The 25,592-nt window shown below is 39.6% G+C and overlaps 3 protein-coding genes across 3 annotated transcripts; all 3 read left to right on the plus strand.

Moving 5' to 3' along the window:
* Positions 1 to 1,175: 1,175 nt before the first annotated feature.
* On the plus strand, positions 1,176 to 7,263 carry LOC139987344 (uncharacterized). Its single transcript, XM_072003491.1, has 4 exons — positions 1,176 to 1,384; positions 5,594 to 5,754; positions 6,414 to 6,521; positions 6,579 to 7,263. Exons 1-4 carry the CDS (start codon positions 1,274 to 1,276, stop codon positions 6,682 to 6,684), a joined length of 486 nt encoding a protein of 161 aa, XP_071859592.1. The 5' UTR covers positions 1,176 to 1,273; the 3' UTR covers positions 6,685 to 7,263.
* A 1,022-nt stretch (positions 7,264 to 8,285) lies between these two features.
* LOC139987483 (uncharacterized) lies at positions 8,286 to 14,207 on the plus strand. Its single transcript, XM_072003781.1, has 4 exons — positions 8,286 to 8,800; positions 9,997 to 10,169; positions 11,195 to 11,311; positions 12,380 to 14,207. Exons 1-4 carry the CDS (start codon positions 8,657 to 8,659, stop codon positions 12,507 to 12,509), a joined length of 564 nt encoding a protein of 187 aa, XP_071859882.1. The 5' UTR covers positions 8,286 to 8,656; the 3' UTR covers positions 12,510 to 14,207.
* Positions 14,208 to 17,368: 3,161 nt separating this feature from the next.
* On the plus strand, positions 17,369 to 25,352 carry LOC139987303 (uncharacterized). The gene is made up of 4 exons (XM_072003408.1): positions 17,369 to 17,637; positions 19,060 to 19,238; positions 23,378 to 23,494; positions 24,707 to 25,352. Exons 1-4 carry the CDS (start codon positions 17,473 to 17,475, stop codon positions 24,813 to 24,815), a joined length of 570 nt encoding a protein of 189 aa, XP_071859509.1. The 5' UTR covers positions 17,369 to 17,472; the 3' UTR covers positions 24,816 to 25,352.
* Positions 25,353 to 25,592: the final 240 nt, after the last annotated feature.

Below are 25,592 nucleotides of genomic sequence, written 5' to 3' on the forward strand. Positions count from 1 at the left end.
GCAAAACTTTTCTGTTTGCGACGATCATTCCCATTTGATTTTGAATACATAGCTATTACTCTACAGACCCTTCAATCTTTAACCTCTCAGGTACGACGCGCCACTATAGTGGCTCATTCTGCTGAATCATTCGCTCACCGTTTGAACTAAACGGTAAAATTTCATTTGTCTTGGTTCACACTTTTCTTGTCCTCGCAACGTTTTATGACAATGTTAACAATATACTTACAGAGTATATAGTCTTTGTTTTTGATACGCCAGTATCAGATATCAATTGTTGCTTTTCGTTATAATAAATAAATAAACCATTATTAGATACTCTTTTTAATATGCCGATCCGTATCCTTATAATTTTTTAGAATCTTCAACCTCAAAATGTCGCTACAAAATAGAAAACGAAGAGCAATTCGAAAAACACTATTGCGCTATGAGTGTGAAAATTGTGTGGTTCTATGTGTCGTACTGAGCTTTAAAATACATCACGCTCAATTGTATTATTAATTATTGAAGTAAATTATTCAAGTTAGAGTATATGCGTCATATCTTTAAGAAAAATTATAATTTAATTATCAAAAACTTCGTTCCAATGTATTTGCGTAAAGAACAGCATTATCCGTCACACATTGCAGTGCTGTGTCGTTTACGCGTAATTCGCGTCAAACTCTGCCGTACAGAGAAACAGCCCAGTACAAAATTCAACCGCAGCTAAGAGGTTCCGAGGATCAATAACAAAATCATAAACTGTCCAACTATATCGATTTATCTCGTCGTTCAAGCAGAGTGTTTTGTATAAAGCGAAGAGGATGTAAGTTACATTAGTGTTGCGAGCTGTCTAATAATTTAGCGGAGAGACACTAGTATGATTCATGTCCCGAACGTTACACTATGCAATTCAATGTCTTACTTGTTCTACACGATCGATCTGTGTCGCGCTACATTTCAATATCAAGATGAATAACTTAACTCTTTGCCCAAAACTAACTAAATATTCATGAATACTTTTACTGAAACAATGGCCTCCGAAATGAACAGCTTCATAAGATTCGCTGGCAAGAGAGGTGGAGCCAAGATATCTCTGCGAAAAGAACGAAAAAGTGGGAAAGATGGTTGGTGGGGACCAAAGCACCGTTATCAATAACCCTGGGGAACGGTGTCTACCGAAGCGACTCAATTCCATCAGACGAAGATTCCTAGACAGGCGGGAATATTCCAAGCAGACTGCAACGGGAAGTACGCGAGGACATCTTGGCCCAGGGCCCGACATCCACTGATTATGCGACTGTTGTTCTGCATTCTCTGTTTCACCCTCATTACCGCGGGCGAGCTTGTGGTCGCGACCAGACCCACCAGATCTCTGTCATTTCGGAAAGGTAGCTCCTTTTTCGTGAGTATCGGCGTCTGCCAAGTATCCTAATTTTTTTATCGTGTCGCGAATACAAATTTTGTGATTTTTGAATCTTTTCGTCGATTATAGTTGGAATGGAAAGAATTGATATTAATGTAATATAATTGAATTTAATACTATAATATCCAAAGTATTATGCTCGCTACGATAACTAGAATTAGTAGGTGAACAAAGTTCCATTTCGTTCGTTGTGTTCATAGAGCCGTGAATTTGTAGAAACATCCGCGGTCCAGTGATGAAGATTTGGTTTCGGTGGATTAAATATCTTCAATATTGTAGAAATGGTAGAGATAATTGCCACGAATATGCAGACCTCTGTAATCGTGCGAATAAACTTAGTTATTAGCAAATTAAAAGGTTTTCATACGGAAAAAGGACGTAAACCAATTTTCACTGCTTACAGTTATTACGCAAGAAATGACAAAGGCTCGATACCATATAAGCTTAATAAAAGATCATAAGCGAAATGTATTAATTTGCAAATAATTCTTGCAGTTCAAGATTTAAGCTGGCTCTACAAAATGGGTAACTTTTCATAGAGTATAATTTACAACCACGGTATATCGTATGTACTTATTATACCAAGTAAAGGAATAGTATTAGGTCGTCCGAAAAGTTCCTTTCGCTTTGTAAGGAAATAATGGATGCACAACATTTTCCGTTTTATATTATTTCATCGAATTACGTATGATCCACTTTGTTTTATCAAGATAAAAATCACAACGTTTGACAGATTAGATTTCATGTTTGTATAAAGATGCATTGTTGTAAAAGACGCGTCTGTAAAAGAAAGACACTTTCTGGACATACATAAATTCACATGCCAACTCTGGTCATCCTGATATAACAAACTACCCAAGTTACATCGTACTAATTCGAATCTGGATTGTAAATTGCGGTTAGACGATTATTCTTCTACTCGATGATTGATGTACCAGTGATCCCTCGCGATTTCTCAACAAGTTCTTTCCAAAGTTTTCCACGATTCTCAATGATGGAAATTCTCGTTCGATCCATACGCGTATGGAAATTAGACTGTCAATTGTTCGTCGAAGGTTACTCTTTACACTGTCAGCCGTGTTTACAGGCCACGTCACGTAGTTTGCGGCTGTGGCAGAAATTTATGCGCCATATGTTCCAGGGATAGGGAACTACGACTAATGTAAGTCGATCGTTGCGCCGTATTTTCGCCTTAAAAGGCGTTCCTCGCTCCGAGACGAGCCCATCCCGAGCAACTCTGTAATGCACCGCATTAATGCACGATGAAGTTACTCCCGGTGTAATTCGTGGATCAAGCTGAAACGTATCGCGAGACCCGCCAGTCGAATACATTATCCTTGTCACGGTTGCTTCCTGGAAAATTTACTGGTTGTAAGTGGGCGACGCGTCTTCGCCAAGGTCCTGGCGCTTGGATCTTTACACCGGGTCCACCGCGGAACGAATCGTCTTGATCGCCACGATAGAAATTCCCGAGAAATTTGTTCTACCGATGCAATTTTCACGTGGTCCGATAAATAGCCTGATCTTTGCATTCCCATGAATAATAACTGCTCTTTCAAGCATTTTTCTTCTTTGTTCATTGAATCCTACCTCAACGAGCACACTGCCTTGTTTCGTCATGTAAAAAACGTGAAGATATTAATCAAGTTGTTTTATGATTCGAGTCTACGTATTTGATGGTTGCAATTTATTTGAAAAAAATAGAGGTTGTTCTATTTAGAGGCGAAGAAAAGGGTTTTCGTTAGGTTGATTGGAAAATTCTGTTTTTGTCCCTTTTTTTATCCCGAAAATATGAATTTCGAGTGCTCGGTAAGAAATACTTTTTTCTAGCAATATGTTATTATCTTTTTGTAGCTTATATTTCGCCAGGTACGATATATATTTCGACTATTTTATTAACATTGTTAAATGATGTACAATAAAATACGATGAAGGAATGTTTTTTAATCAACGTAATATTTGATTCTCTTCTATTTCCACAGAATATAATTTTGATTCGTGTAAATACAGTGCGCATATATAAAAAAATATGTCAATTAACAGTTCTGTTATAACAAAAACGATTTTCAAAGAATAAAGAGATGAAAAATATTGATAAATTTCGGTTCGTTAAGACCTACAAATATACGAGCGGAGGATATTGGGCATATCCACGACGTATGTGTGTGTGAGCAGTACAAAGTCGATTGTCGGTGATTGTTTACGATTTTCGGGATACAGAGGAATGCACCAGGTGCAGTAGCCATTAGGCTGCATTTCAAGCCATTCCGCGTACACGCGTTAGAAGAATTATGCAACCGGCGATGATCCAGTGCACTTACGAACAAGTGCAAGCGTAGTATCGTCGATACTGCCGCTGCACGTGCACTATACACTTGGGCAACGTACGAGACAGCCGCTGAATTCCAGATCACCGACCATAAATCGATACATCGGCTCTTCCGTCCCTTTCCTCTCTTGCTCGAAGCGCAGCGTTCAAAACGCAATAATAAAGTGTAAAAGTGCAGCATCACGTTGTCCTTTATCCGATAACGGGCAACCTGGATTCTTTCAAACGTTCTAAGTTGCCACTGGTTCATCGAGGGATTGATTATTTTTGAATAAAATTATCGCAGATACGTGTGAAAGAATAATCGATGAGAAAACGGGATTTGTATGATGTTTGGATAGCCTAGACATTTAATCTTATCGCACATACGTATTTTAAATGGAATTTTTGCAATTTTTTACCTTCTACAATTATTCGATATTCAACATTTATTCAACACGCGCATTTATAAAATCTACGATTTTCTCCAGATTTTTATTTTTATTTAACACAGCATCTTTATCATTAGTCGACAGTTTATTATTGTTTGGTTAATAATCTTAAACACGTACTTAGTACTTCTAATACGTAAGAACATTACTTCAGCGCCAGCGTAGATTGTTTTTAATCCATTTTAGCCATTGATCATTATTATAACAAGAATTTAATCATTTTCGAGAATAAACGGAGGGAAAACTTGTACGTTAACGGATTAAGCGAGGAGAATTTCATGCCTCGAGAAACGCATTTTCTCGAAAGTGGTAGCAAGACAAGGAGATTATGACACGTCAGAACACAGAAGCAAAAAGAGAGGAAAGAGTCTTGAGATGACTTCAAGGGTATCCGTAAAAATTGAACGGAAGCGTACGTCATAGGATACATAGTCGCAATTTATCATCGTTTCTTTTTTCGACAGTCCTGAATACATTCATACGTTCGCCAGAGGGATTATGCAACGCAAAGAGATGCAATGCGTGTGTTATATTCTATTATTTCTTGGCTTATGAATTGGAAATAAGGATCAAGGATTCGAGGATTCAGCTTGGTGTAACTCGAAGACATTAATCTTTTTCAAAAAAGAAAAATAAAAGAAGAGAGGAAAGGGAGAAAGAAAAAGGGAAAGAGAAAGAAAGAAATACAAAACTTATCTTCGTTTCTAATAGCACGGTTAAGAAAGAGAGAGAGAGTCAGAGAGTCGTGTTCCTCTGATAAACGACTTGCCAGATTCAGCCAACACTCTGGCGTGACGCTTACACCACTATCTGCACGATATACAGTTTAACGGGAAACATCGAAGCCAGTAACACCTGCCTTGTCACTTTGTCCCAGCTTGTTCCTTGCCTTTCAGATGAGGCGCAGCAAGCTGAAAATGCCGGACGTCGATCGAGTTTACCCTCTCTACATGCCATTGTCCATTCGAAATTGAAATTTTAAGCTGCAGCCAGACCATACGTGCACACACACATCCTCTTTTTTTCCTTCCATACCTCTCTTTTTTCTTTTTTCTTTTTGACTTTGTCCACTCGATATTGGAAACGGGTAGGTTCTTCGCCATGATATTGGATTATTTTTGAAGTCACCCCTTTACCACCACCTATTCTTTCCAATATGAAATTTTAACCCATTCCAAGGCTGGGATTTTCGATCATGCGCCGCTAGTAACACACGTTCTCGCATCTAAACCACAAGGAAAACCTCGAATCGGTCACCAAGTCGCTCGATTCCTATCACGTATCATCGACCGTGGAGCGCAATCAGGGTCGAACAATCAAGTTGCGAAGGTTTCTCGTGACCATGACCGTTTCCATCAGCTCTTGTCTGCCAGCCATTAGCTTTCTTCCTGGGAATAGCAGCTACTATTAACCGGTCTTTGCTTTCAGTACAGGGTGAATTACAAGATCACGACGTTGTCTTACTCGACCATATTCGCTCATGCGGCTGGTTTTAAGCTAGTATGGCAACTTCCAAGCGAGTACGCCGACACCAGAATCGGCAGGTCCATCTCCGACGTTCACCAGGCCGCGGAGCTGGTCTACGAGAGGTAATAAATAGTTTAATAGACCTTGAATAATGCAGAGGATGGTACCGATCCGTGGCTGCTGCCGTGCAAGTCGTACAGTCTAGCAAATTGACCTGTGCATCGCTACCTACCCGGAACGGCGAAGGTTTAGCCGAAAGGGATGGATTTCTATCCGGTCGACGATTTCTGGCCTAGTTCACGGATCGGCCGATTCCGTAGCACGCTCGGCTTCTGCAGCCACTCTCTCTTTGCTTCTTTCTTCTTTCTTCTTGTTTCTCGGCCACTCTCATCCTTCGTTTCAGTCTCTCGATCCTCCTCATATCCAAGTTTTCTGGATTCTTCTGGACAAAATGCGAGATACCAAATCGTCAGGTATGCAACACTAATGTGGAATTGATGGATTCAAGAAGATGAACAAACAAGAACATATTGTAACAATGTTGCGTTGTGGACAGATTTTTACTGATCGAATATAAAATAAACCCGAACAAATAAATAGAACAAATAGAAATACTAATCAGAAGGATCGTAGTTCTTCTTGCTTCTATTTATTTGACTATGGAGATCCAGAGTTTACAATACCTATCGAACTTTATTCGATCGATTTTTCAATCACTCGGATGTGTACCGCTCAATTCTATCGTCCCACTCATGCTAACGTATGCACACGAACGTTGCAGCCATGGATTTAATGGGAGATCGTGTCTCTTGAAGAATATCTGTCAAGCGATGGAATACGTAAGCCAGAGGGATGGCGTAATCGCAAAGATATTAAAATTGCTGATCGGGTAAGCAGATATTAATATTGTTGTACGTAAACGCCACTTAATCGTCACCAATTTCAGATCATATACGACGAATAGCTCGTCGATGGAGCCTCTTTACTGTGACATCCACGTCAGAAGTTGCCCCCTCGAGTTGATCGGAATTGACGGTTTTATGGAGCAATAAATCTACCTGTTTTCGAAAATCGTAGATAAAGCTGAACTTATGAAACTGTAGGAAAGACATTAAAAGTGACGTTTCTTCAATCGAATCCCTCTCTCCTTAAGTCCCGTTTCGATCAATCAAATAATCCAGATTTAAACAACCTTATTCTTGCCAGAATCTGTTATTCACTTAACTTGACGTATCCTCTCAAGCTTTCATATTCATCGTTATTATCAATAAAGATACTTCGGTTCAAACAAATTTAAATAGATGAATTTGGAAGAAGATGGAAAGTTGTTGCAAGATTTTTTATTCTTCCGTTTGAAACTCGCGTTTTAAAATCTGCACTGTTGAACTCGAATATATACATAAACATACTATCAGACATAAGTATGTCTATACTAATATAAATCGGTTGCTTTTCATTCTTTCATTTCGTAGTTATTTGATGCTCTTTTTCCATCTCTAAAAGCAACCAAGTTATTCCGCTCACCTGTTTTGGACCTGTCATTCTGTACTTTAGGTATTACTAGCTAATTTCCTTTACCGTTATCGTCTTACTGCTGATTCGCCTAATTTGCCTAACTTCAACTAAGTTTAAAAGCGTCAATAGAAAATAATTTTCTTTCTCGTCACAAGTTGTATCACGCACCGATCCTTGTAATTTTCCTATCCCTTAAGTGGAAGTCAGGAGTGTCATCCCTTCGCGTGCGATTTCTCGACGGATTTCCAGCTCGAGGATGGTGAAAGAACGGTCGCATTCCTCGACAGAATGGTTATAATTGCATCCATGTCAGGGGCCGGCGACCACGCGTTAACGAAAAGCATTAATTTAGAAAGCCGCGCGGTTTTCTTGCCAGGCAGCAGCGAGGGATGGGGTTTAGGCGTGTTGTGCTCGCGAGCGCAACTCCCATATGCAATTAACAGACGCTCGTTCCGCCGCTATGGCCCGCGAAATGAGGAAATAAGTGTCGCCCCGGTGAAAAAGAGCTCTGTCCCGTCTCTCTCTCTTTCTCTCTTTCTGCCACTCTCGTTGGCTATCCAGTTTTTTCAGAAGGGCAACGTTCTGCCCAGCGAAGACAGTATGAATTAATATAAGCGCGCATTTAAAAGTACAATGAGCCAGAGGCCCATGCCTCTCCGCGCTTCGTTTACTCTGTTTCTGCCCTATATTTCAAGCTATCGTCGTCTGTTTTGGCTGAACGTGGTTTTGATTGTTATCGCAATTTCAGCTGAAATCTGCCTCTATACGGAGAGCTTGGCTTCTGCTTGGATTATCTATAGCAATAAGAAGAATAATACGACTTTGGTACATATTGAAAAGTTGCTAAGATAAAGTAATAAGAAGAAATGTAGTATTTTAACATAGAATAGTCGAAATGGGGATAACCAGGTCCAAATCTACGAACTTCTGTAAAGAACTAATGATATCTATAATCGGTTAAAGTTAAAATCCTCTACTCATCGTTTGGACGAAACTTTGAACTAATTTGCGTTAGCCGAAATTCCTCAGAGTGATTATCGCCATTGATACACCCAGAATCCATCATCTTCAGCGAACCATCATCCTCGGTATATCTTCTGTTCATTAAAGACCGTGATCCCGTAGAAACACGATTGAGGTCGTGATAACGAGCCATGGAGTGGATCGAACTGTGGTGTAAGCATTTCGTTTGCTGAACGAATTGTCGACGGGTCGTCAGACGGTTCATTAGACTCATGGATAGACACAGGAGACACCAGTTGTTCCCGTTAACCGGCGCTGAAAAGCATTCCACGTTTGTTCGAGAAACGACGACGATCGGTCAGTGCAGAACACATTGCAGCCGCGTTCAAATCGTTCGATGATTCGCATTTCTCATTTGGTCCAGTGAAGTGCATCGCGGAGGGGAAACTCGCGTTTGAGTTCCGCTCGACACTTTCCCTTTCGACGCGGTGCTAAGCGTCCGAGAGAAGATCGCATGAGAGTGGAAAGTCGCGTTGCATCGAAAGGATGCCAGGCATCCGAGGTCTTTTGTTCGTCTTCTGGTGCCTTGATATCCTCGCGATCTGTTTCACGGACAACACGACCCACACCCCGAGGACTCTGTCGAGGCGCAAAAGGTACTTGATTTTTCCGGAAGGCAGCAACGTGCAGGTACGCTAGGATTTATATGTTAGGTTGTCCGGAAAGTGTCTTTCTTTTACAGACACTTCTTTTACAACGATGCATTTTATACAAACATGAAATATAATCTGTCGAACGTTGTGATCCTCATTTTGATAGAACAAAATGGATCATACGTAATTCGATACAATAATATAAAACGGAAAATGTTATGCGTCCATTATTTTCTAATAAAACGAAAGAAACTTTTCGGACGACCTAATATTTAATTATAACCTAATATCATTAGAAAAAATGAATTCTTGGAATTATAATATATTATTTTTAGTCATATAAATGAGACGATTCAGCGGGATTGTAATAGCGCAGCGTACGGCTCATATTTATCATATTTATCGAGATGCATCAATCTTTTAGTCTCTTAACGCTTATGACTTTTTATATTAATAAACAATTACGTTTGTAAACGTTTAAAAGATTAAGATACAACATCAAAGCTACAAGAAGATAGATTGTTATACAACCAAGGAAAACGCTGAAAAGGAAATTGTGCATTTTTGCACCGGTTATTATTTATAATACCAGTTATATTATAATATTAATTTAAAAAATTTCATTTTAAAAAATGCCTTATCGATTGTAGTGTACACTTGCCTACATTTACTGTTGAGATTATCTGATAGAGGAACGCATGGATGAATTTTTAATAGAAATATATATATTGAAGTAAGTATAAGTATAAATACAGGTATAGTGTATGCTGATCCAGATCTTCACTCTAGCAATGTTACATTACAATAGAATGTGATAGGGAGAATTTATAGCAAAGGACATTACCAAAAGATTAACCTTGGTGTGTAATTCTAGCTGAAAGTTACAAGAAACAGCAATAAAACTCTACTTATAGCCTTTTTGTTTCTAGACTTTGTAACCCAAAACAACATTCACATTCAAGGGCACAATAATATGGACCTCTCATTTTTTCTAATTTTTTTGCTTCACTAAATTCTATTTTCCTCGTAACGGCGGTGTCCAGGTCCCGGGTATACAACAGAAAGAGATGTAGAGTTTTCCTAGAAGTAATTAATTCAACATTTACATATTTTTCATTCATACATGTTTTTAGACACGAATAACAAGGGCGAGCGTTGATTTTTGTAAAAGTGCTACTTATTATTAGTACAAATTTTCAGATTCACTTTTGGCTTCTTTTTTCTGTTCTTTAGTTGGTGTTTTGCTTAACAGTAGGAACATACGCGAAAGAGAACGATGTTGTGATGGGGTTAACTGCAGCTCTAGCCTGGGAGTTGCCGGACAAAGTCGACGAGAAGGTTGCGCAGTTGCTTCATCGAAAAAGCAGAAGCGTCATGTTCCCGAAGATAGAGGCTTTACTGCAATCGTAAGTAAGTCAATTTACCGTCAGTGTTTTCAACTTTCGGCCTTTCTTTCGGTTCAACTAACATCGCTCTCGTTTGTTTTGTTTGGGGCAAGTTTTAATGTAGAGTTGATCTCGCTTCTTCGTCCATCTTATATCATAAAATTCGTCATTAGATTCAGGGATTTTCTCGTTTATTACATTGGCTTCCATTATTATCGATTTGTGCAACTTGTAATCGCGGAATTCTCTCGAATTAGCCAGGAAATAGGGTATCATATAAATCGTGAAAGGAGAAAAGCGGCGAGTATAGAAACTCTGAAGGACTACCACTTTTCTTTCCCTTCCCTCTGCTCTTTTTGTTTCTATTCGGCGAAAGCTCGCTTTTCATTCGTCCCCGAAGCGTGACGTAACATGCAAATGGAACCCTTTTTCGCCGGCCGCCACATGCAAATGCGTGGCAGGCGCAAGAATTATCATGCGGAACGTGCGAGAATAACGAAACAGAAGGACGCTTGGTTTGATTTCGTCCTCGTTATTGTATAACGCCTCCCCTTTTTTTTCGTGATTCGTATTTACGATGTGATATAGATAACACGATAGACTCGCGAATATTAAATAAATGACATTGATGATAGACTGAGCTATCAAAAAAAAAAAAAAAAAAAAAGAATAATAACTTTTCAACGAAAGAGTAAGAACTTCCGGTGAGTGTGGAGTTTTCAGGAGAAGGATCATGATATCGTAGAATCGTTTAATTTTCCGGTTTCTTCTGTTTCCGTGCGCTCTTATATTCTCTTTTAATAAAGTTTCGTTTTATGAACAGATACTGTTGAGCAGTTCCCGAACAAAGTATCTCTTCATGGAAACGTTATCCTTCGTGTAGAAATTTAATTAACGTCATTGGGGCGAACAGACAACTTGATTGATATTCCTCGTCGTAGCTTTTCAAAAACTTTGTATCAGTTTTATCGCTCCATTACCGAAAATATTGATTTCACGCGTTCTTTGTAAAAATGTGAGGTTTTTAAATAAAAGCTTATCCACAGCACTGGCTTGGATGGAAGAGCTTGCGTGCTGAAAGCTCTGTGCGAGGCCGCCCAGAGGAACCCTTCGGATCTTGGGAAAGGGAGTCTGGTTCAAGAGCTATTGCACGCCATCTTCACGTGAGTATCTTCTTTAATTCATCTCTGTCAACTTGATATTTTATGGTTCTGGATAATGTCTATATATATATATACGTTGTTTCATTAAGTACTTGAAATCTTCACTTTAAAAATGCTTTGTATGACATTTCTATAAAAAGTAAATTGATAATGGCTATCGAAACTGCAGTTCATATTCATAATTGTATTAATAGGAAATGCAGCGTATGAATGTGAAACGAAGCAACGATAACGTATAGTAATTACATCGTTAATATTCATTGAAGTATTTACGTTAATATTAAGCGAAATACTGAATCGCGAAAAAGGCGGATGTCCTGTGTGTACGTGCTCCTATTGCACGTAATAACTACGAGTATATTTAATGACAAGGTAGATCGATCTGACTAATTCGAACAGTTACTAAATCGTAGCGACTATGAGACTGAAACGTCTGGCTGGTCGGCATATAATCAATTAAAGGGATTAATCAAGCGAAACGATTGAGTTACGAATGATGCCGGATCCATGAAATCGGTTAACCACCGTTTGACGAACCGATTTAGCTACTGCGAATAGATCACCATCATCATCACCGTGTTCCATTTCCAAATCATCTCCTATCGTTACTATCTACTGGTCTCCTTATAAAATATCAACCGAAAATATTACTCTTAAATTTCATTCACTCAAATTACCGATTGCTCATGAGATATTAGAGCGGTCTATAAGTTGTCAGGTTTTTGTGTTATTAGATTTAGGTACCACCAACTTTGTGCCATATATTAATATGACAAATACGAATAATAATTTTGCCAACAATCACGACATATTTTTAATTCTTACAAAAACCTTACTGACACCTATTCAAAGCTTCACACACCTAGATTTTCACTTTTCCACGGATAAGACAAAAATCCAACACCTAAAAGTATTTACAAGATAAGAGAATTATCTGTCTCAGGCAACTTTCATCGGAAGAAGCAGATCGGGGACATCTGAAATCGAAGCCGATGTTCGTTCGACGAGGCAATCTCGTCTCGTCAGTTCCATTCGGCTACCTTAAAATCCTATTTTCCTTTCTTACAGGTTGCCTAGGGACGGCGGGCGTTTCGAACGATCGGAAGATCAAGCTTACGAGCAGGCGCACCAGAGCGGACAGGATTGCGGCCATCTTTATCCGACTTGCCGTCACTCCATTTACGAGCTCGAGTTCTGAGGCCAAAGTAACCAGGAATTGAACGCATTCGTATGCGTGTGCAAACGTTGACCGCGTTTCACGGGCGGACTTTTCCTGGCTGCTCGCCCGTTCCACGCTGATTTTTCAACCTGAACCACACCACCACATAATCTTCCGTTCTCGACGCAACTTAGTCCGAATGATTGTGCAACCAACTTGCGTGGATCTTTGTATCTTGCCTGCAATTTTGTGCCCAGTGTGAAGGACAGTCTTCGCGGACAAACAGCATGTTCTCGGAAATGATTGGTGCTTGGGTGAATTTTTGAATGTAGAACGTAGGATTGCGAGACGCGTCATGTCGTCGAGAAACTGATATACGTGTCTTGTATTTAACTTAGATTCCTCTTAGCTAGATTTGTTAATAGAAGAAATGAATAAAAAGGCAGCTGCACCTTCTTAAACAACCTGTAAATTCATAGTCAAGTAATATTTGTGGTAATAGTTTTGCACTTTTGAATATGAAATCTTCACATTCAGAAATGCGATTTAAATGTTGTTGCTGTCCCTTTGTTATAAATGATTCGATAGTTGAAGAGAGGCATACTTACTTTCACATGACGAACATCGTTATTTAGAATTTTCCTCTGTTAAAGTCGCTTCTTCGAGTTTTGAAGATCACTGACATCTTTTAGATGGGGTAGGTATTTCTTAATACACCGACCAGTACATTATTCTATTCTTTATGAGAAAGTATTAAAGTAAAATCATAGTATCTTGTGTTTATATCTTCTTTTATCTTGCAATAATTAACGGCTAATTTCAGAGAAAGTGAAAAGAAATATTCTGTTCTAACGCGAGAGAAAGATTATTAAAGCTTTGCGGAAATAATTTGTAACACGTAATTCTAGTACAACTAAGGTACAGGCTCAGTTCAATGTGGTATTTGGAACAAAGACTGCGCTTTACTAATCGCGGTATTTAAAAAGAGGAGCTTGGAATTAACGAACAAAGCTGTATGTTTATACCCATAATTCTATCGCTTCTCTTATTTTTAATCAAATTAAAATGTTTCAAACGGTCCATTTTTCTTTTCCCCAATATTCTATGCGGTTCATTCGATGATTTCGCGGCTAAATTTCAAAGATTTCACGGTCGATCTTTCGTCGGCTGTATATTTCATTTGTATATCGCGGCGAACGTCACCATTGTCGACGACACGTAATTCGTTTTGCATTAACAAAATGGTGAACCGAGTGACCGCGGATTTATAGTTCATTTTGGTAGAGTGGTGCCGCTGGGAGCCCGTCATTCTCAACCCTTTTGTAAACGGGCCGGACGGAAAAATAAAAGGAAGGAAAAGAAAAATGGAACAGAACGAAAAAAAAGACGAAACCTGCGTTATTTAAATGTCCAATATTTAACCAGCAAATATAACGACTAAACGCATTCGTGACGTTTTTTCTTTTTTTTTTTTATGGTGTTAACCCAAGTACATCGCGTGTAGAACACTAGTTTCAACGAAAAAATCAAAATTTCCACTCGATTCTCTCGAGTAAAATAACTTTATTGCTGTAGTCCACTTTTTCTCTGTTACTTTAATCCGATTTATGTAGACTTTCATATGGATTTTGTTTTAAAGACTAAGGAGGGGGATAAGGTTTCGACAATAACAGAGAGATGGAGAGAGATAATTAAACGTATCCATAGCAATTTGTAAACGCATTAACCTTCCAATTATGCAATCCACACGAGCTTTAATGGCGAATCTGATGTAGCAAATTATTTTTAGTATTAATTGAAACGTTGTAATATCGCGTAAAGAGCGTGATTCTCGTATCGTTAGGTCGATGTAGGTACAGCTGAGTCAGTTGTACAATGCATTTGTTGGAACCACCGAGATAGAATTCGAATGGAATCTTGTTTTCGCCGTTCCTATTTCAATTCAATAAAAAGGAAGGTTCGGATAAAATTATATTCACTTTTAAAAAGTAAAAGATGCATCTCTGCCTAATATGATTATGCTCCGTCAATAAAGTTTGAAGCCATAATATACATTCTGCCCTTGCTTTTTATCAGAGGATCCTCTATGTTCTTTCACAAAATCCTCTCAAGCAAATTGGACCAAGAACGTCATTCTGTGAACCTGTTGTTGAAACTCATTTTTAAAAATTAAAGATTGTTCGCGAGGAAATTAAACTTTATGATCTGTAACAAAGGAATGAAAATGAGATTCGTCGCTTCGTTAATAGAAATCATTTTTCAAGTTATTCTTAAAATTTAAATTGGCAAAGTATAGCACAGTGGACGTACGTAGTGAGGTGTGTACTAAATAGTAAAACGCACAATGCTGTTGCTATATCTTTTGCAAAAATCAGGCCCCAATGTGGTGCCATGTGTGACGTGAGTGGATTTTATTCGAACAATGAATAAGGTTTTTTTTGCTACACATGGAATGTTACTGACAATGAGAACAAAAGCATAAGCACTATTGCGTGTTACTAATGTACTCAATCGCACACAAGTGAAATGTAAGTATTCTCAACATCTTTTAATAGACAATTTAAAATAGTCTTCCGGCTTCATAGGAAGGTAATAAATGTAAATTTAATTATGTCTTGCTACAAAAAAAAAAAAAAAAGTATGCCAATAGTCATGAACGGTATTGTATATTAGATAAAAATAAAAACAATTACCTACATCTATGCGTGAGTATAATCTATACAATGTCAATAATTTCTTTCATTTTCTACGCTGGTTTATCATTTTTCCCTCTTTATACAATTCCTATCGTGACAAGTTCCATTATTTTTTAATCACGATCCAAAAAGAAATCGCATCGCTTATAGAACGACTTAATTTAGATTGGTTTTACGAGGGTGTTAAAAGGAGATTACTACAATTATGAAAAAAACGCTAATCAAAATGGCAAAGTGCGAGTAATTCGCGACAGCTCAGGACACGGTAGTACTACGGCAAATCTTGATGCTCTGTCGAAAGGAGCGAGAGGAAGAATTATATCGCGGTCATGAACAAATTCGCAATTCCGTACAGCTTGAACGGTGGCCGGTTCCAATTATATTTTTGGCCAGCGGTTCCAGTGTGAAATTTCACAATTTCCTAGGTCGAAAAGAGGAACGCCAATGCCCATCGTTCTAATTACTTAGCGAGCTCGCGGAACGATGATCCGACGTGATCTTTCCTTCATTTCTATTAATCCCTCCTGGCCGTGGATCGTATCGCGTAATTCATTTTCGCCCGCCGGTAGCCGCGCGACGCCACGCCACGCAAAGCGGACAAGCTCTTTGCTCGTTGCACTAGGTCCGCTATTTATGCGGACGATATCGGCGAAAATCCATTTACGTTATTCATTCAACGCGGCCTGCTTTTGTGCGCCAATGTCGATTAATATTTAACGGCCATGCTTTTTAATATTTCGCTTCTCATAATCTATGTCGAAAATATGGATTACGCGAGTCTTTTCAGCGCGAGAATCCTCCTCCTTGCCTATTTGGGTTCTATGGTCTGCTGCCGTAATTAAAGGAAAGCAAGAAAGACAACGGATGTAAGAGCGATGGAAGGGATGGATAGAAAGGGTGTGGTTCGTTCAGGGTTTCTTAATCAACTGATTAGTAATGATGCGTAATAGCAATCTAAATGTTTTTCTCTAAACATAAATTTATCGTGCTGAAAGGAAACAGAATAGAGAAAGTACGAGGTAATCGAAAATAATCGGCGATAACTTGTATCATATGTTTATAAATTACTAGTGAATCTTATTGAAATATATGTAATTTTGTGTGCTACGGCGGATCAGCCGCGTAGTGGTGTTGCACATATATGTGCGTGACTACGTGTGTGAGTATGTATGTGAGTATGCGCGTGCGCAGCGTTTCGTAGAAGAAAAGAATGTCACTGTTCCGTGCGTATGGTAAAAGTGAGACTAGAGCGCTGAAACACGTATAATGGGTATCCATAAATATCTTGTAAATCACATCTTAAATAAATACAAAACCATTTTATTATCATCTCTATAATATATCTCTATACATAATGAAAGTGTTTTACATATTTATTTCGGCGAGTACGATCCAATAATTAATCAAATTATCTGTAATAACTAGCGACACAAGTAGCGAACATTTTCTTGCAAAATGTGTTCACAGCGACTATTATTTATATTTAATATGCACATTCCGTTATGGGAATATTAGAAAGATGTATCCGTAGAAGATTGTAACATACGATTTTTAAGAATATGTCCTTCGACGTGTATTCCTTTGCAACAAATTGTAGATTTTGACAAGCGCGTAAAAAGCTGGAAAATTCGTAAATCTTGAGAACCAAATGTTTATTGTTTTCATTAATAACTAATGATTAAAGACGATACTTTCGACAAGAAAGAGAACCTTCCGATCATTCACATGGAAAAGTTAATAATACACTTCGTATCGTACTGTTCTTTTCGAAACATTCGAGCAAGTTCGCTGTAAATCTTGCGAGTGAAGTTTCGGATACGAAGATTCGGTGGAACTTTCAACAAGTTGACACTTTTTCGAGATTAATCTTCCGTTAAGTAGATCTTCCCAGAGAGCCACCGTATCCCAACAGAGTAATTTATCTGCGAGAGATTGAAAAACGTAGTTTAGGGACAGAATCTCTTTTACGGTTAGTTGTCTCATAGTCCCCTCCGAGATACAATATCGTTGGAACACAGTTCCTTAAATACGCTAGTCCATGTTGCGCCGTAAAAAGTATATTCAGGGCTAGTTAAAATCGAGCACGATCGTACTGCTACATTTTAACGGCTAATTTAAGGCGATTTAACGATGCCGCCTTAAACTGTCCCGCTAAACGACCGAGGAACGGTCTAACCACCATTACCTGTCATATCATCCGGCATTTCGAGTCACTTAACGTCTTCTTCGAAGCAAGGAACACGTTCACCGATTTCTCCTGCGTTGACCGAAGCAATTGCGCACTGTTTAACGAACCGCCAGACACTATGTGTCTCTTGTTTTTTATACTCTGCATCGAACTTTTGTATTCTAACGTCTTAGTTTCTGGCGAGTGGACAAAGGGAGAGGAAATGAGGAATAAAAGCGTTGGAAGGTCGAAGAGAGAGTTCGAGGGCGAGTACCTGGTGTTTCCAGAAGGCAGCAACATTCAAGTGAGTCTACTTCTTGATGAAACTTCCCGACTATCCTAGAACATCGTTACTTCCCTTTAATAACATCGTGGAAAACTCGGTTACAACGTTACATCCTGTGAATCACGCATACACGTCCGTTCTTGGCCGCATCTTAACTGGATAAGTTGCCGGAAGTTGCGCTGTAAACGATGCTCTGATAATTTCTAATAAGCGGCCTGGCCTGAAGCTGGCTGCGTTTCGGCCGTGAGTCCTTTAGCTTCGTGTGTTCGGAACGTTCCCATGGAAAATTCAAGCGCTAAAAGGAGCTGAAAGCAGCTTCTCCTTGGAGCGTCGGTAATTGGGTGAGATGAATTGTTGATAGGAGCGGAAATTCAAATGCGGGCTAACGTTTAACAATCAATAAAGCGTCGGTGTGACACGGTGAACTTTGACACGGTGGACCATCTTCCTCCACACTTCGCCGTTTCATTGCGTGCATCTTTCCTCGCCGATAAAACTTCATTGCTACCCATTCATCGGAACACTCGAACTACATTTTATCGACGAACGAACCACTTCTTTCCATTTACCAATTGCTGTCGGTATCTTCTCACTCCAGAAATTACATCCACGTCTCATCCTCTACTTGACCACAAGCGTCTTTCATCTTAAACAACTTGGCAAATTTCGTGCTGGGTGTTGCATCTAACATCCCAAGAATGCCCGTTTCTACCCACAATGTTTATCCGTATCTAGACATGCAGTGTGTCTTTATATGTCAGCGAAATTGCTAATACGTACTTTGAATCAAATAGATGGAAAAAGTTTATACGAATCCATGATATATTACAGAATAAAAGAGATCTTTTAAAAGATAAAAGAATCTTTTTTCCAATTCAAATTTTTGTTCCTTTGTCATCAAGGTTACTTACTTTTTTTGATATTAGACTCGAAAAACACATACCTTCAACACTTTATAGAAAATAAATAGCAATAATCGGGTTACGTATGATGACATTTAAAATGTATAATTTATAATATATCAAATATATCTAATGGCACACCTGAGTCTCTCCGCACTGTAAAAGAATTAAAGTATAGTTATTACGATTTAAAACTTCACGTAGTCATGTGAATAATAACTGACACTTAAGACAGTAATAATTTCGATAGGAAAGAAAACAAGAAAAGTTTAAAGTTATGAAACCGGAAATCACATTCTATAAAATGTACACGATGGCTACGGCTCCTTTCAAGCTTTGTAACTCCGTAGTAAGCCATTTTCAAATACAGGTTCCTATAAATCTTTTTCATCTGTTCTACACAATATGTTGCATTAATTTCACACCAACCTCTGTAGAGACATTTCGTAAATTCCCAAAGAAATCATCAAACCAGACTTGCACGTATCTCTCGAAAGAAATCATTCAAGGCCGATGTCAAACGTTCGATCGTGCGCAGCTGGTGTATTGCATGACCATCACTACCTACGCGAAGCCTGAGGGAATGTTCGCCATCGGATTGACGGCTGGCCAGGCATGGGAGCTGCCCTCGAAGAGCACGCTGTCGAACACGTTCGGGGATTACCATCGTCGAAGCAGAAGGCAACTGTACCGTAAGATGGAGCTTCTTTTGGGAAGGTAAGTGGCGGGAGAAAAGGAGAAGGAAGGAAAGAAAAAAGAATTTCTTCCGTTTTCTGTCTACCCGTCTGTCTTTCCAGCCTGACGAGGCTTTCTCGAGCCCTTTGCACGCTTCGCCGCCCGATTTTCGTGCGATGAAGAATTCCAGACAAGTTTGTCGGTCGTTTCGTGCAGTCCGCTCAAACGATTCCTGAACCCACGAAGGGATCAAAGAGTATTATATTTACGAAACCCTTTGCTGGCTTTTGCAACGTGCATCTGCGCCGGTTTACCAATTTTCTTGCTGGCTCCTGGAAACGTGTTTTTCCTTTACGATTTTTTAATGAGTTTGCTCGCGGAAATTTTTCCACTCGAAAATATCGATCTGAAAATTTCGGGGTTCTCTGGTTAATGGAGAATGTAGCCGCGAGTTTCTTTTAATCGATTATTTGATGAAAATTTTTTAAGAGCTCTTTTGACAGATTCCTGCAAATCGGAAAGATCGCATTCGAGAAACACTCACGAGTTTTTTTCTTTAATCGATCCTTTGACAACAGCTTTTTTTAGATTTTGTTCTTGATGACGTGTCCCAATCGAAAGGTTTAGATTTGGGAAATTTTTAGCCTTCCTGCTAAACAAAGAATATATACGCAAGATCCTATTCGACAATCCTATAAGAGGGATGATTGTTTCGATGTAAATCACCGATTGTTAACGCGCTGTTCTGAAATAGCCTTAACTTCTTTTCACTGATAACAGAGCGACAAGGAAAGCTCTTAACGAAGTTGGTCGATGTAGATTCGATGCGCTTTTACGCTCGCCGCGGTCACTTAGATAGCAATTTGGATATCGTGGCGCTCTTCCAGAACTTGGTGCCGCCCTACGAAATTAAATCCTCGGCTATACGAGATTGTGAAGGATATCGAAAACGCGATTAAATCGGTCGCGATCTTCAAAGGAGATACTGGCAAAGGGCCCCATGCATTTACAATTAACCCGATCATCTAGAACGATGCTAATCACTTTTATATTTTATCAGCGAACACGGCGATACATAAATTTATTTGACGATACGATATTTATCGTAGCGTATTATATTTTATATATTATAAAAGAAATTTTAATGCAGCCAACTTATACGTAGAATGATACAAAAGCAATGTATCATCAAAGCTTATATAAAATATAATTATTATATTACCTGTTCATTAAAATTTCGCATAAAAGGATTAGAACGTTTGGTTACGCTGTCTGTTACGATTTGAAACTTCTAGATGTGAGCTCTATCGAATAGAAATTAGAATTGACCATTATTCAAATGAAATATTTAAAAATTAATTATTTAATTCTAATCACTTAGCCCATGAAAGATCTGGTATTTTTTATTTACACTATTCGCGTATTATCCTGTTAATATTCAATACCATTAATCTGCAAGTAATTTCCATGTAAGTTGCCCATGGTTTTACTTGCTTTGGCATTGTCTCGCCCCTACGAAAGGCAAGTCTTTCTTGCAGCGGCGTTCGAAGGGTTCGCGTCATTGTTCCTTTCCCCAGAGGGCCTGTTCGTTGTCGGTTCTGGCTAAAGAGGCGTTCTGGATGCAAAACAATTCCGCGGTCTCGAATTTTTACTGTCGATAGAGTCGGCCTTCTCCACAGCCACTTGTCCGATTCTCGCCGGATAATCGCGAAAAACGACAACGAAAAGCGAGGGAGGGTTAAGTGGCCGGCTCTCGAGCCAGGTGCTCTTTTTCCTCTCTCCTCGTCGTCAACAAACGTTGACCCACGAAAATGGCGGAAGGCGATCGCGAAACGTCAACCGATGCAACCTTCTCTGCTTTTCAGCTGGCTCAAAGCTCTCTATTTCCCTTTTTACGCCTCCCTTTCTCTTTCTCTTGTTCCATCTCGACCACCGTTTCAGCTCTTTGGACGCGTCCAGAAGAAGCTGACGGACGGAACAAAGCACGGCGCTGCCAAACTGAGCTTTCGTCGTTCGTTTCTCTGTCGATGGAACGAAGGAAAGAGAGAAAGAGAACGAGGGTGGTGAAAGAGCCGTAGGTTTTTGGCGGACGGTCCGCGATTGTGCGGTTCTGAATCGCGTTAACGATAAAGCGGCTCCTTTCTTCGTGGTTCGAGCCTTAGCTTGGAATTTTGACCGGCGAACGAACGAACGAAGCATCAGAGAACGTGGCTCGCTTTGTTTCCCCGCGAATAATGCTGCCTTAGACGTGTGATTGTGCACGAAATCTTAAGAAGTCGATTGAGCTGGAACTCGAGGATCGATCGACCGAACCACAAGCTACCGTTGATCTACTCGCCAATTGTTTCGATGTTTAGAATCCGCGTGAAAATCTTCGAGTCATAAATGCCACGCGATTCCATTCCGTTATTTATCCAAGAGCATCGCTTTTGTATCTTAAACCTTTCATCCCTGTTAGAGTTCGACGTTAGGCTAGATTTATGGCAAGAGACTATTTTCGAGGCACAGATTTAGTTTTTCAATCATCTGGCTGTCGATATTCAAACGTTACGTGACTTGATACTGTCTGCGTCCAAAGTTGAAACGCTTTTCAGTTTTCTTCGGTTCTAAAACCCATTACCTGGCATTTCAAAACCGAAGGAAACTAAAGTATCATATCATATTCTTTACGCGATGCTTAATTATTTCTCGTTTGATCCAAACTAAAATAAATAAATTAAAAGTTAAAATTAAAAAATGCTTAGTCATTAGAACTTCGGATATTTCAACAGATGTACAAAAATTTAAATAAATATCATTTTGAAGCGACTTGTATCGGTAAACGAATCGAGCGCTGAAAATATATCCGACAGCGTTCCTGTGTTGGCAAACACCGGAGATTTCTCCGGATATGCGAAAGGGGTGCATTACGCGGAAGCATAACTCGAAAGAAGGCGTTATCGATCGATTAAAACAGCCGTTCGACGCAACGGCGAGTCGTTGCGCGTTCGGGCATCGCGTGTTGCTTGCATAAATATCTTCGATTGCCCGATATTGGTAACCATTTGTCAAGTTGGTGTATCGGGGTTCGGCGCGACGCCGACAAATGGTAGTCAAGATTAATTTTTATATTTATGCTCGTTTCATTTACTGCCTGCCGCGTTTCCAAATCGATTTCTCGTTCGTTCGCCTCGTTACCGGCTCCCAACGTTTCGCCCCTAGAGACAATAAATACGCGTGGTGAATCGGTAAACTGTCACAGGAAATGCTGTTCCAGCGTCGTTGAAAATTATTTTCCCGACACGTTTATTCTACCCTTGATCGTGCAAGATGTTACGTGGCAACGAATTTTCTGATCGCAAGGACAACGTAGATATTCAGTTGTACTTGATCGCTGTTCCATTGTTCTCGAGGCTGGCTGCTTCTAACCGGATGCACACGTAGCTTCAAGCAAGTTTCTCTCGAAGGTAATGAGAGCGAACGACAACATCGGCTGCATTAATTTTAATAGCAGCCTCGGTGTTTCGAATGTACGGTGCGACGATTACAGAAGAGATCTCGATGTCTCTGGCAAAGATCATCGTTTACGGTCGGAGGTACAGGGTGATACAAAATTAACACGGTCACTGAACTTCGATACTCGATGGGGACCAGAAATGGCATCCTCCGAAAGTTTCATTCGATAATTTTTTGACAGTTTCCGGGAAACATTTCCACTTGTATCACGAAACATTTACAGATGCTCAATTAAAAAATAAATATCTTGTATCGATTGATACCACAATTACCTCCAAAATCCTTCAAATTTGAGTCACCTGACACAGCTCGACTTTATCTCGAGATTCGCAGCAGGTTGCAGTGCACAGCGTGGCGAGTGTATAGCATCGGATTATCCGAATCTTAATAGGAAGGTCGTGGTGCTTTATGTATAATCGGCAGTATTTACTCGCGGGGAAAACGGCGGCAAGGGCGAGGTTAGCTGGAAAGGGCGGAGAGAGAGAGCGGTTGTAAACGTTCGCTGGTTTACACCGAGCCACTTCGTGCTCGGCCAGTATCAAGGCACGATGGTATTATTGCGAACTTAATGAATAGACCGCCGACTCACGGACAGCCGAGCGACGATAACGAGCCTGATAATGATAAACGATCCGTGTGTCCCTTTAACCGCCCTCTAACCACCCTCTCTTGTTCTATCGTGCAAGCCAAGGCAAAGATGGAAAGGCCTGCGTCCTGAAGGCAATCTGCAACGCCTCTAGAAGGAGTCGGAGGGAGATCGGGAAAGGCCATTTCCTCGCAGAGATCATGCACGCTGTGTTTTCGTGAGTATCTTTAACGTTTAAGCTAATAAATAATTTTGATTTTGTGGGTTTCCTTAATGAAGCAGATAAAACGTAGATCGCTTAAATACATTTGTTATAACGCCGAAAGGATCGATCAGTCAGCCGTCGATCGAAAATGGAAGATCACACGAGGCGAAGTGCGATCGACGGAGGAAGATTGATCGAGATAACATCGAACGGCAAAGAGATGACGGACCAAATGGAAAACGCTGATTAATCAAACGTTGATCGGCGCGAGGGAAAGTGAAAACGTCGAGAAGGTGATGACCAGAGTGAGCACTGGTGAATGGTTAAACGATGATTAGCAAAAAGATTGATTAAGGAGGAATATCGAGAAGCCGGTAAATAGCGGAAGACGAAGAAAATGAGATGCGTTGATTAATCGTGGATTGATGGATGAAGAAAACACCGAGTGGACAAACTGAACGGAATATAATTTTTCTTAACCATACTCGGCTTGAAGAATATAAAGGAAAAAGAGGACGTACACGAAGTGATAAAAGATGGAAAGAAGTTAACGAAGATACGAGGGAAAGGAGATGACGGATGCATTCGCTATCAAAGTGTCATCGTGTTCACGTCTTTCGTGAAGTTATCCTGAAGAAGCAGCTCGAAGCTGGCAGCATGACGGTCGCGTTACACTTTTTCGATAACACGTTGAATTTATTCATGACATCCGGTGTGACGTTTAACGTCGTCATCGGACCGGCTGCATCTAGGAAAAGTTCGAAAGCCCGCCGAGGCTCGCGCAATTCCTTTTCACAACTTTTCCCGTCGTTCCGTTTTAATAATCGTTATGAAGTTTCCGGCGCGGCAAAAATCCGAGAGCTCTTGCACGGCCCCCGAGGCCGGCCAGCTTGTTGTTCTATCCGGAAAAAGGCTAGCTCGTGGTGTTGCTTCTGATAATTACCAAGGTGGTGCGAAATGTTCGAACTTTTCTAGATATTTCCGGGTCGTTTCGATTAGTTTCGAATTTCACGGAGCTAAAAGGCGAGCCATAAAAAGGCTAATCTTTTAGGTTTTTACGATCCGGTGTCTTTTTCGACTTTTCGTTCTCGTGTAACTTCTCCTTCGGATGATTACGAAAATACTTCGTAGATTATTTACTCATCAAGATATACTCTTTCCTCCCTTTAATAATTACTCTCGCTCGCGCTGTACCGATAATTCAGCGAAGTTTCCTCATTTCAGGTTACCAGCGAGCTACGACGACACTGATTCAATGACCGAGTACGAGAGAGCTTACTTCCTAAAAGAGAATTGCAACGAAGCGCAGAGGAGATGTCCGGATGTGTTCTAAGAGAGAACGAAATCCTTCTTCTTAATTTACCAAATAACCATGCCGAGGCTATGGTGTCCAAAGAGGTTGCTCGAAGACACTCGAGTTACATTTAATTACGTACATCGCCCAATAGCCGTACCTTGTGCACTGGCTACTTGATTAACGTCGAGAGTTTCCAAGTGAAACTAATCACAGTGTCATTGTAATATTTTCATCTGTTTCTAAGTAATGCGAATATATGGAAATTATACATCGACAATAGTGTTTGTTAGAAATCTAATGAAACTTTACGTCGTTGATCAAATACAAATTCTATCACGAAGATGTGGGGTATACGTTGCACCTTTCTTGTGTCACAAGCCTTTTTGAAATAATATTCTTGTTTACAATCGTTTACATTTTCAAGGTTTGTAAAATATTGCTTTATATAACGAGAAATCAGGTCTTATTCCAACGACTGTGCTCTGCAGAATGGCCAGTCAATTTGACCGATACTGGTATAAGTAACCACGATACAAAATTACTTTCATTCTAAATGAATAAAACAAAATTGAAGTTTATTATATCATTCCTTTAGCTATCCCTGAAAAAGTCATTACATCATTGCGGAGAAAAAATATAACATGAAGTAGAAATTTTAAAATAAAGTTGTCAGTCCAGTGATTTTGACTGGCGTGGTAGTTCTAGTATTAAGACTTAAACGATGAAATAGAGGATAATTTGTTCTCTTTATTATGTTATATAATTTATTATATAATTTAATTATAGTATTTATTATTTAACTATATTATATAA

Source organism: Bombus fervidus, chromosome 5, assembly GCF_041682495.2.
Source record: "Bombus fervidus isolate BK054 chromosome 5, iyBomFerv1, whole genome shotgun sequence".
NCBI lineage: Eukaryota > Metazoa > Arthropoda > Insecta > Hymenoptera > Apidae > Bombus > Bombus fervidus.